Source organism: Etheostoma spectabile, chromosome 15, assembly GCF_008692095.1.
Source record: "Etheostoma spectabile isolate EspeVRDwgs_2016 chromosome 15, UIUC_Espe_1.0, whole genome shotgun sequence".
Classification (NCBI taxonomy): Eukaryota; Metazoa; Chordata; class Actinopteri; order Perciformes; family Percidae; genus Etheostoma; species Etheostoma spectabile.
Genome location: NC_045747.1, coordinates 456,363 through 469,376, shown reverse-complemented (window position 1 = coordinate 469,376; position 13,014 = coordinate 456,363). Strand labels below are relative to the sequence as shown.

The 13,014-nt window shown below is 42.9% G+C and overlaps 1 protein-coding gene across 1 annotated transcript; it reads left to right on the top strand.

Annotated features, from left to right (window-relative positions):
- The first annotated feature begins 3,322 nt into the window (after positions 1-3,322).
- On the top strand, positions 3,323-12,782 carry cyb561 (cytochrome b561). Its single transcript, XM_032538346.1, has 6 exons — positions 3,323-3,534; positions 5,140-5,347; positions 10,084-10,182; positions 10,331-10,434; positions 10,766-10,923; positions 11,241-12,782. The coding sequence occupies exons 2-6, from the start codon at positions 5,143-5,145 to the stop codon at positions 11,431-11,433; spliced, it is 759 nt and encodes a 252-aa protein (XP_032394237.1). The 5' UTR covers positions 3,323-3,534; positions 5,140-5,142; the 3' UTR covers positions 11,434-12,782.
- Positions 12,783-13,014: the final 232 nt, after the last annotated feature.

The following is a 13,014-nucleotide window of genomic DNA, read 5'->3' as shown; positions in this document are numbered from 1 at the left end:
TCTCTTGTTAGCATCTTGTATGCTACTTGTTGCGACTCACATCTACACTCGACTCACATCAGGGGTGACTTGGCTCTCCGAGTGTAGAAAAAAAAGGCAACAGCTGCCGCTGACACAGTGGACATACACATGCACATTCTACAGTGGTCAGTGTGTTATGTTCACTGCAAAGATGAAGTACATCACCTGATTAATGCAACATAATCACAAAGTCTCCCGGCCATTTTCTCTGCATTAAGCTGCCAACCAGCCAGGCTAAAGCTAATAGTTAGCCTAAGGAAACAAGGCGTCTGTCCTAACTAACGTTACGGTCCGGAGCCGTGACACTGGAAACATAACACTAATCTACAACCGCAGTCTGGTTCTGATATAACATCATTTACAATGATTATAATGGTCTTGGATACACAGTTTGCTGCTGGTGCGTGACCTGCAGGCCCTGCATGCCCAGCCAATCCCATCAGTGATGATCATCTCGTCTAACCAACAAGAAGGCCCCGCTAGTCGGACGGATATATGATGATGATGATGATGATGATGATAGTATTGATGATAGTATTATATGAATACAGTAGGGACAGTCAGTCCACCAGTGTATTTAACCATCTAATTTCCCTCAGAATATCAAATGGTTCCATTCGTGTCCCCATGATATAATCAAGTGTAAGATGTGAAAAAATGGGTTAATATTTATTTTCAAGCTTTCTTACTAAATGAAACCCTTCTCCACTACCTAACACAAGGTTTATGCCCTCAGGGTTCATTAACTCTAAAATAATTACTCTGACTTCGGTGCAAGCACTCCACTCAGTCAGTATTTGTTTTTTTTACTTCAGTTGCAAATATAAGTAACAAAAATCAAATACTTTTTAATGTTTTTAACTATGATTGCAAATAACTATTACCATACAACTCACCACATGCAATTTGTTAAAGCATTTTATCTTATCTTCCATCCTACATCATTATTTCTTTAATTGTGACCTCATGCTGCACCAGTGGGTGGATTTGAAATCTCCGACTAATAGAAGCTCCGGTTCAAACCCACACAGGTAGAAATGTGTCCAGTCATCCTGCAGGGGGGCCAAGGACATCATATTATACTTGAAAGGCGCTGGCGAAAAATGGAGCCACTCGTGTCATAATAAGATAGAAGACAATAAAAGATAGAGACAGAGAGAGAGAGAGAGAGAGAGAGAGAGAGAGAGAGAATGATTAGACAAGACGAACAAACAAAATGTCAACACACACACAAACACAGCAAAAGGAGCAGTGGTGAGTCAGCCTCCTGTGAGTCACGGGAGAAAACAGAAATGTCAAGCAGAAAAAACAGCATGCACACACACACACGCACACACACACACACGCACACACACACACAGAGCGTAGTTTCTGACATTAATGAAGATGGCATTGACAATTGTTCTCTCCACAGGAGTCCACACCTTCCGCTTACAGTAAGAGTGGAAGGCTTACACACACACCCACAAACACACACGCACACAAACACACACACACACACACACAAACACTCTCACACACACACACATATGCACACACACACACACACAAACATAAACCTAAAAAAGGATCCTCAAACCTGCTAACAAATCCATTTTCCAAACTCCTGCTATTGAAGATCACACTGCAGCACACTCCATTTTCAGAAATCTAATTAACAGTTGCAAGAGTAAGTGTACCTGCACAGACTTTAGACGATAGGAAGCCCTCTGAGACCCTTTAAGTCCCTTGAGGGGTCCCGCACCACAGGTTGAACACCACAGGTCCCGCTGCTGCACTTTATCCTGACCATAACTGAATTATCCAAGACTGCAGCGCCCTCAAGAGGAGAGGACGGGAGGATGCATGCATGTTACGTGACAGCCATGCTGTGTTACCTAACTGGCCTTACAGACATGACTTTTACACAGATTCAAATCTTGGTCCAATATTGAGGTCATTTTAGTATGTTATGCTAATTTCTCTACCACTTTACTCCATTTTAAAAGGAAATATTATACAGTTTAGTCCAGAGACCTTCAACAGGGGGTCTGGGGCCCCGAGAGTTACTGCAGAGGTGGGGGGGTCAAAAGTTTTTACATACTATAACGTGAGATAAGTATGTTGGATGGGTATATATAAGTTAAAAGTTGCAGAGAAACTCCTGTTCTGGGTCTGGGAACTTTTTCAGATTTTTTATAAAAATAGGTGTGAGTCAAAATGATTGTGTCATAACCATGCAAATTACTGTTGCATAGTCACCGTATTGTCAGGAGAAGCACACAGACAGTCTGGACTTCCATTAGTTGTTTAGGTTTAATTACTAAATGTTAACTAGCGTTTTAGTTATCAGTAATTAACCTGTGCTTATGTTAATGTTAACTAGCATGTTTGTTTGCAGTAATTAGCCTGTGCCTATGTTATCGCCTAACATATTCCTACTTCTCTGTCTCTGATGATTGGGAATGATTGAGATTTCTCTTGCACAGCTACTAGAAGACTTACAGCTTTCAGACAGGTTCCTTACGTCACATCTAAGTCTTCAAGCTCAGTTGGAGGCTGCGCAGTAACGCTCAGCATCACCGGGAAAGAGCTTCTAATAGACTTCACTGGTCTCCGTCCAGGGCAACGGGACCTGTTGGTCCATGTCTTTAACTGTCTATGGTTTCCAGACAGAGCTGTAGGGCCGAGTGGGCGGGGCTTACCTAGTGTACAGCACTGGAACCACTTGGAAAGGTGTTTGGTGTAAGGTTGGCATAAGGTGTTGTTGGGGTGTAGCAACTCCCTGAACACGCACACACACACAAACACACACGCACGCATGCATGCACACACACACACACAGGTTCCTTGAAGTAGAGAATGAATGGCAATTCCCCCCCAGTAGTAGAACTCTTGCCCCATGGAGCTGCAGGTCTAGTCAGACTATCTACCCTAGCGGTCCTGGGGGGCTGTAGGTCTAGAAGGGGCCTAGGTAGAGTTGGTAGGCCTACATTAATTTACCCCTCCTCTAATGAGCCCTCAGGATTCACTGACAGACGTTCCCATCCTCCTTTTCCTTGCCACCAACTCAGCTCCTTCCTCCCTCCCTTATCACATCCCCCCCTTCCTCCCCTATTCCAGTGTTGTCAAGGCAACAAACCTTTACATGGGCGCAGTTAGTCATCAGTCCCCTCCACCCCTCTCTCTTACTGTCATTGTGACGTTTTAACACGAGGCAAATTCAATGGCTCCTGGAGATTTGACTCTGAATTTAGTGGTTTCTTCCTGCTGTCACATAGGTTGGGCATCCAAAACACACACACACCACACCACACGCACACGCACACACGCACACGCACACAACACGCACGCACACACACACACACACACACACACACACACACACACCACCACACAACACACACACACACACACACACACACACACACATATAAAAACAACAAGCCCACCCCACACACTGTGCCCGGTCTCAGGGAGGAGGAAGGCAGATCAGACTCAGGACTCCGTCAGCAGCGCAGAGTCTACAGCGCAGTAAGTAGCCTAGCCTATTTCACACTTTCTTATTCCTACTCACTTCACCATTTTTAGATGCTATTATCGCCCCCATAGCACGAGGTAAACAGCGTCACCTGGAGTGGAGCATGGGTCCGTGACAGGGCCAGGTGACAGGTGACAGCTGGCCGCGGAGCAGCCGATCATTTTCTCCAATATGTCGCCTACCGCTGTGTCCGGGTGCTGAGTGTGGACCCGGGGGGGGCAGCTTGTAACAATACGATGACTTTTAGGCTGAATTAACGGCCTTTGGTTTCGGTTCATTTCCCCTCATGTCCTCATGTAACTTCGGTCAGCCCGCTGCCCCCCCCCCCCCCCCCCCCCCTCTTATTGCGAAGGAGCTGCGGGCTGTGTGTTTCACTGCTAATCATGCAGTGCAAAGACCTCACACGTTTATTTAAGGTCTTTAGAAAAGGTGCTCCAGCTGAGTAGCCTTAAATCTGACAGTAAGGGAACTTTTCAATCAGCCAGTCCAACTCGATTAGACTCAAAGTGGCACGAGAACAGGACTGCGCCCTCTTGCTTGATTTATTTACTCATTAGTCTTTAAAAAAATGCTTTTTCATGCTGAATGACTTCTGAGCACATCTCTGGTGAGAACAATATTTAATTGATTACTTTTGCATGACTATTTATTTGTGTATGATCTAGGGCTGAACGATTAATCCTTTTCAAATCTGAATGGAATTAGCTAGCTGATAGCTGACATATTACAGATTGTATCCACTTCCAGAAATGTCCTATTTTCACTGGACTTTTAACACGATTGTAGAAGGTGCCATAGAAGGCAAAATCCTAATTGCAGTACCTGGCAGAAAAATCGCAATTCGATTAAATGAGGAAAATATGCTATAACGTTGAAAGTCACAATATTACTGGCATTAAATGAACATATACTTAAGTGTGCTCAGTTCGGCCTTCCTGTTGCTTTCAGTATTCTGCCCAAATACAACGAAATGCTTGTTGAATTTTAAACAAGTAAAATTAAATAATTTCCAACACTTTATTGAATTGATTATTGATTATAAAAGACACCACTGAAAAAAGCTTAACTGACTCAAACACAAACAGAACATTAGAGGAGGGGAGTGGGTTCTGCTAATAAACTAGTTTAGGTGGCCATGTGACGCTCTAGGCTCTCTCCGTTGGTTGGGTAACAGTAGTCTGCAGCCCAGGGCATCCATTTATGTCTCTGTTTGTCTTCCTCAGATCATAGATGGACTTCTAGGCTATCTCCGTTGGTTGGGTAACAGTAGGCTGCAGCCCAGGGCATCCATTTATGTCTCTGTTTGTCTTCCTCAGATCATAGATGGACTTCTAGGCTATCTCCGTTGGTTGGGTAAAGAGTAGTCTGCAGCCCGGGGCATCCATTTATGTCTCTGTTTGTCTTCCTTAGATCATAGATGGACTTCTAGGCTATCTCCTTTGGTTAGGTAAAGAGTAGGCTGCAGCCCGGGGCATCCCCTTATCTCTCTGTTTGTCTTCCACAGATCATAGATGGACTTCTAGGCTATCTCCTTTGGTTAGGTAAAGAGTAGTCTGCAGCCCGGGGCATCCCCTTACCTCTCTGTTTGTCTTCCCCAGATCATGGATGGATCTTCTCCACGCCCTGGCCGCTCGGTGTTTGTGTGGCTGGTGGGAGCGTCACAGTTGCTGGGTGTGGCGTCCGTGGTGCTGACCGGCGTGTGGATGGGTCACTACCGCGGGGGCTTCGCCTGGGACGGCTCAGGGCGGGAGTTTAACGTGCACCCCCTGTGCATGGTGCTGGGACTGGTCTTCCTGCAGGGCGACGGTGAGTCCACGCTCACACCGTTGCACTGAACTGATCAGTAGCTACCGGTAGCTAGTAGTTGTGAGCAGGTAAAAACAAAGGTGAGTCCGAGATGATGTTGGTAGGAGGGGATATTTATTGTTAACCCCAAGTACGGCCGATAAGGCAAAATAGTGTTACAAAAATAAATAGATTTAAGGAAAGCTAAAACAAAACACTTTCACCAAATAAAATCTAATTGACATGAGAGTCATAAAGATCAACGCCGTTTCCTAATGACCTACAGGCAAGGCGTTTCTGAGGGTATCCGACAGACTTACGTCCTCCTCCCTCCGTTCTCTCATGCTCTCCTCCACTACTAATTCAACGGCCTACCTGTATCGGCCTGAAGCCTGCCCCTAAAATTGGATCATACCAACTCTACAATACAGGAGTGGCTCAGGTGACTTGACAGTTTATGTATGTATACAGCCAAAAGGAATCTATTATACTAGACAAATACACACTAACAGGTTAACAAGTGAGATTAGTCTTGTGATCATTAACATAAACGTATTAACTCACTAAATAAACATATATATACAGGCAACATTTAAGGTCTGTCTTAGAGGGCTAAATTAGGTAGCGCATGGATTGATCAAATAATCTCGGGGTGATCCGACATAGGCTATCATGTATCCCGGTCCAAAATTCCTGGACCTTACCATAGGACATGTAGGAATTGGCCGTTGTCTGTCTTACATTTCCAACAATTTGGTGTGTCTTTCAGACCAGTTCCACACAATCTGTAGGGAGTCCAATAGAAGTGATGCCCAAACCACCTCTTAGCAACCAATGAGACCATGTCGTTACCCTTTAAGGAAACCTGTGCAGGTTTTCAGATTGACGGGGGAGCTTATTTTATTCTTTTAATGTTTTTCAAAGAAAAACCCAGTGGCTGTTGAATAATAATAATAAAAGGAGTGGTGGAGTTAACACTGTCATGGACATGTAGATGTCTTGACCTGTTGATGGCGTTACATAAAAACATTGCCATCCAGAAAACCCCACCACTGAAATAGGTTCTAAAGTCCTTGCAGGAAGTGAGCCGTCCTCTCAGGCCTACGTGATCGGCTGACACCACTGATATCTTCTGACTAACCCGGCTGGTCTTACATCAGTTTGTTGTCATGGTTACGCCGAGTCATTTTCTGATAACATTTAGTAAATTGAGTGAAACTGGAAGCAGAACGTGGATGCTGTGTCTGTACTCCTGAGTGTGTGCATGCGTGTCTGAGCCTCCAGCGCTCTGCTGCATCAGGCTAACACTAGCCAGACGCCCTTCACATTTACATCACTGACCATGTCAGATTAGCTGTCTTTTGGAGACGTATCGAATGAATGCACAAGTCCTTTGTAATAAACTGGGCGGTCCTCAAACTGTGTGTTGTGATTGAATTAAAATGTAAATGTCTCACATAACCCAAAATGATTAGCATAGTTACTTTTACTTCCAGCAGCGGCTTGCACCTGCTATCTGTGGTCTGATAAACAGTAAATTCAACCATGCATCTTTCTTTATAGGGGGGCTGGTTTTACCTAAAGGGAACCCAGGCCAAAGCACTTACTCTTCTAATCTAACCTCCTATCTTTTTCTTAGCTCCTGAAAATGTTTGGGAGTTTCAGAACATACGAAACGTTCACATAACAGCAGCAAATCAAAGACCAGTGGCAAACTTGGGAAGTCAAACTCCCATTCAAAAGTCATTAAGTCATAATCTGTCTTAATAAAGTCTCCACAGCTGATCTGTCCCTGGTGTCCCTCAAAGAAGAAGACATTTTAAGGTCCCAGGATATGGCTCTCTTGATGTTTTTATATAGGCCTTAGTGGTCCCCTAATACTGTCTCTGAAGTCTCTTTATATAGACCTTATTGTTCCCTAAACTGTATCTGAAGTGTCTTTATAGACCTAGTGTCCCCTAATACTGTATCTGAAGTTCTTTTAATAGACCTTAGTGGTCCCTATACTGTATCTGAAGTCTCTTTTATATAGACCTTAGTGGTCCCTAATACTGTATCTGAAGTCTCTTTTATATAGACCTTAGTTGTCCCCTATACTGTATCTGAAGTGTCTTTTATATAGCCTAGTGTCCCTACATGATCTGAAGTCTCTTTATATAGGCCTTAGTGGTCCCTACACTGTATCTGAAGTCTCTTTATTAGACCTTAGTGGTCCCTAATACTGTATCTGAAGTCTCTTTTATATAGACCTTATGTCCCTAATACTGTATCTGAAGTCTCTTTATATAGACCTTAGTGGTCCCTAATACTGTATCTGAAGTCTCTTTATATAGACCTTATGGTCCCTAATACTGTATCTGAAGTCTCTTTTATATAGACCTTAGTGGTCCCCTAATACTGTATCTGAATCTCTTTTATATAGACCTTAGTGGTCCCTAATACTGTATCTGAAGTCTCTTTTATATAGACCTTAGTGGTCCTAATACTGATCTGAAGTCCTCTTTTTATAGACCTTAGTGGTCCCCTAATACTGTATCTGAAGTCCTTATGTAGACCTTAGTGGTCCCCTAATACGTATCTGAATCCTTTTATATAGACTTTAGTGGTCCCCTAATACTGTATCTGAAGTCTCTTTATAGACCTTAGTGGTCCCTAATACGTATCTGAAGTCTCTTTCATATAATACCTTAGTGGTCCCTAATACTGTATCTGAAGTCTCTTTTTATATAGACCTTAGTGGTCCCTAATACTGTATCTGAAGTCTCTTTTATATAGACCTTAGGGTTCCCTAATACTGTATCTGAGTCTCTTTTATATAGACCTTAGTGGTCCCTAATACTGTATCTGAAGTCTCTTTTATATAGACCTTAGTGGTACCCTAATACTGTATCTGAAGTCTCTTTTATATAGACCTTTGTCCCCTATACTGTATCTGAAGTCTCTTTATATAGACCTTAGTGGTACCCTAATACTGTATCTGAGTCTCTTTTATATAGAACCTTAGTGGTCCCCTAATACTGTATCTGAAGTCTCTTTATATAGACTTAGTGTACCCTAATACTGTATCTATAGTCTCTTTTATATAGACCTTAGTGGTCCCCTATACTGTATCTGAAGTCTCTTTTATATAGACCTTAGGTGGTCCCTATACTGTATCTGAAGTCTCTTTTATATAGACCTTAGTGTCCCCTAATACTGTTCTGAATCTCTTTTAATAGACCTTGGATCTATCTGCCCTATCTGAGCTTTCATTTTGTCAAAGGCAGAGCAGGATACCCAGGGCTCGGTTTACTCCTATCACCACTTCTAGCCACGGGGGGAACACATTAATGTTATAAAACTCATAGAGTGAAACTGTCATGCCATGGGACCTTTTAAAATGGTAAACGTGGTCCTTTTGGGACAAGCTTTTCCATGACGCAGCCTAAAGCTGCCTGCTTACACTGCAGCATATCCTGGCGATATCTGCTCCCTGGGTCCCAGGAATAAAGACAAAGGAGATGTGTTGGTTTTTCCCTCCTCTCTCCTCCTCTCCTGCAGCCCTGGGACTTTTGCTAACGAAGTAACAGATTAGTTCAACTGGTTCCCAGCCTGATTACATCAGAGCAATAAAAAAGGTCACTGGACATTAGACGGGACAAGGGGTAGGATGATATGGAAACACGCCGAGGGGGTCCACACACACACACACACACACACACACACACACACACACACACACACACACACACACACACACACACACACACAACACAACACCATCAGGGCACAACACACACACACACACACCTCTAAGCTGAGGTTTTTGTTGCCTCAGACACTGGATACATTTGTCTCTTTCCATACAATCTGTATCCACACTTAATCAGCATCTTTGGCTACTTTAAGGATATTTTCACTTCTGAATTGTTAAGAGTGGACTTGGTGAACCGAACATTTCTAAAAGCCTGACATGTGATTCTCATGTGATCATTTTTTGGAATCTGAGCCACTGTGGTGTTTATGCTCGCTCTGAAAGCAGCACATGGAAGTGTAAAAAAAAAAAGGTGAAGCTGTGGAAATGGTGAGCTGCTGGCACAGGTGGCTACAAGAAAGGATTTATGCTGAACCACTGAACACAAATGCTAATTGTATTTAGGTTACACTTTTGCTCTAATAAAATAATAATAATAATAAAATCAAATACAGCAAAAGGCTCGGCTTCTGCACACTGTGCGTGCTCTCTGTCCATAAAAAAAGTGTAAAGATTACAACTGGTTAAGATAAAAAATGAACCATGGCCTTGGGCGTAATCTACTTTTAATTTAACGCGTTCTCACTTCATTTATTTGAAGAGATTGTTGTTCTAATTATTCAATTATTTTGATGTGGAATTTTGTTTTCAAAATCATGTTTATTGTTTTTGGTAAAAAAATGCATTGTGCATCTTAAAATCAAATTGTGAGCGGATTGTGTAAATTTCCTATTTTCAGTAATGTTGTTTTTACTCATTTAAAGATAAAACCAGTTATTTTTGTTGGGCATTTTGATATTTTTGATATTTTTCCGCTATGTACTGTTTGTTGTTTCATTGTTGTTACAATTGTCTTTTTATATTAGTGCATTTAGATACTGGATATCTGCATGAAGATATGTTGTTACATTGGGAGTGTGACGCCTGACAGAGGACCTTGTCTGATAAACACAGTGTGGAAAGGGGACGTTCTGAAGAAAGGTAATTAAGTATTCTCTCTCTCTCTCTCTCTCTCTCTCTCCAGCCATCCTGGTCTACAGAGTTTTCCGCAATGAGGCGAAGAGGAACGTAAAGGTGCTTCACGGCGTCATCCACCTGCTGGCCCTCATCATCAGCATCATAGGTGAGAGCAGTGTGCACGTCTGGTGGAAAGAAAAAGATACCTCAACTATAGCAATCTCCTTTTCAGAGGTATTAATGTGTGTGTGTGTGTGTGTGTGTGTGTGTGTGTGTGTGTGTGTGTGTGTGTGCGTGCGTGTGTGTGTGTGTAGGTATTGTAGCTGTGTTTGACTTCCACAGAGCAGGAAAGACCCCAGACATGTACTCTCTACACAGCTGGTGCGGCATGGCTACCTTAGTCTTATTCTTCACACAGGTACACACACACACACACACACACACACACACACACACACACACACACACACACACACACACACACACATGGAGAATTTATAAAACAGTTGGATGTTGAAACTACTTTCTATGACATACTGTAGCTGTATATTATTCCTTCTTTTTAAAGCTAATGTTTTGGCATGTAGGCCTTTATTGTGACAGCGCAGACCCTGAAAGAGGAGAGAGAGGGGTCGAACCTGAGACCTCTCGGCCTCTGTAGGCCAGTTTAGTATTACTACACAGCTGTGATGTAGATGTAATGTGGATTGACAGAGTAACACTGACTTTTCCTACCCCCTTTCTCCCAGTGGGTGATGGGTTTGCTGTTCTTCCTCTTTCCCGTTGCGTCGTCATGGTTACGAGCCTCATACCTGCCCATCCACGTGTTCTGCGGTCTGGTTCTGCTGGTCATGGCCATAGGGACCAGCCTGCTCGGCATCACGGAGAAACTCCTCTTCAGCATCACGTATGTCTGACAGTGTCTTGTAAAACCCGTGGACTCTCCCTTTACCTCTAATGGGATCCAATACGGCTGGATATTAATATTCTACTATTCATTCATTTGTTTGCTTGATTCCAATAACTGTAATATATTCAAGATGGATTTAACTTTTGGAGAAGGGCAACGCGACATCCCGCAGCAGGGCCAGTCATGGAGCTGTCAATCAGACGTGTTGGGGTGTTTTGGGGGGTGTGAGAGTAGTTTGATTCGTCTCTGAGAATATAATGCAGCTGAATGGAGCTTCCTCATTATGAATTATGATTATGCTTGTCTCTCTCCAGGGCAACCTACTCTCAGTTCGCCCCAGAGGGGGTGCTGGCCAACACCTTGGGGATCCTGCTGGTGGGTTTCGGGGTGCTGGTGGGCTACCTGATCACCAAGGAGGAGTTCAGGCGTCCGCCGAACCCAGAGGAAGAGGCTCTGTCGGTCCACTTCAAGACCCTGACGGAGGGGGGGACCCCCACCTCGCCATGACCACACCTCCCTGTTGCCTGGATACCAACAGTGTCCCGGCAATACACATGCAACACACAACACAACTGGCCATGAACGCACCAGTTCATCAAAGTCGTTAAAATCCCAAACAGGAAGCTTCAGCTACCAATCAGATCGCTCCACCTTCCCCCCAAAGGATTTCTAAATGTAGAGGCTCAGCGCAGTAACAAAACAAAACAGATTTATAAATGAATATGTTTTATAGAGAAATGTATGGCTCCTCATTTCATACGGCTTCAAGCAGCCAGAAGTGACCAATCACAGTTCAGCATATCTCATCAAGCTTCCTCTATACCGGGCATGAGTGTGCTGGGGTAAACAGGGGCAGCATGGATCCTCCGTCTGTTGCTGGTAGTTGCTATGGTAACATTAGTCTGTTATCAGGTTTCTGACTTTTTTTCTGTGAATTTGAGGGTTTTTTATGTGTAAAAAGAGTAAGAATTCAGACTTTATTTTACTGTCCAATCAGAGTAGAATGAACTGAATCAACCAAAATCTAAATCCAGTGGTATGTCCGGGGCCACATTCTCCAAGTTAAACTTTAATTTGTATCATATCAGTAATTTAGGATGATCAACTTTAAGGTTTTATTCTAGGACCGTCAGTATTTGGATCAAGTATCTCATGAAAAATTAAGTGTGCTAAGTATAGTACGCCACTCCTGTTCAATCTGCTGGATATGTATCTAATCAACATTTCAAATGTGATGTTATATAGTTATGTATACTGAGCGTCATTGACAAAAACATTTCTTTTTTTGTTGAAATAAGTTGTTGCTTTAACGTGCACTGATTGGCTGTGTCATTTAGGTAAATAAATATATATATTTGATTGGCACATACTGAATATTAAATGACTCAGACCACTAGGGCCAAAATAACTTGATGCAGACATCCTTAGTTGGGGCTGTCGTCTGTTACACACCACAAGTCAAACAGATGCTCATATTTGAGAATATCCACCCATATGCAGATGACATCTTAATTTTCACTAAGTCATAATGTCTAAAAAACAACCTTTGCTCCAAAGATGAGTGCATTAACAGTGTGTCCGTCCCAGATCAGCCAGGCTGGGCCGTTCATGGTCCACATGGTCCATTAGGTAGCTGTTTGTGTTTAAATGGCCTGTCATGTGGAACATATCTGTTCACTGTGTAGTCCCATGGATGTGGTTAGAGTTTGGTAACTTGATGCACTTTTCCCTAAATATGTTAAATTCATGTCTTTGAATGTCCGATTCTATATAACCTGTCGCTACACTTTGGTTTTTTTGGATTAACTTCAGGACTCTGCACCAGTGCCTAATACAAAGCCTTTACTGAAAATGAACTGGATGTTTTTGTCTTATGTATTTATTACTGAAGCGTATTAGGGATACATGTGAAAAATGTATTTGAGGTAATAGATGGCTCAGTAGAGCTGGGACTCTGTCAGCCTGGCTAGAACTGAAAACAAACCTGGGCTTGTTCTTATTTTCTTCTATTAGTGAGGAGTAATAGTCTGGTCTCTTATTAATTATTAATTAATAGTAACAGTCTGATCTGGCATTTCTGAGGGCCTT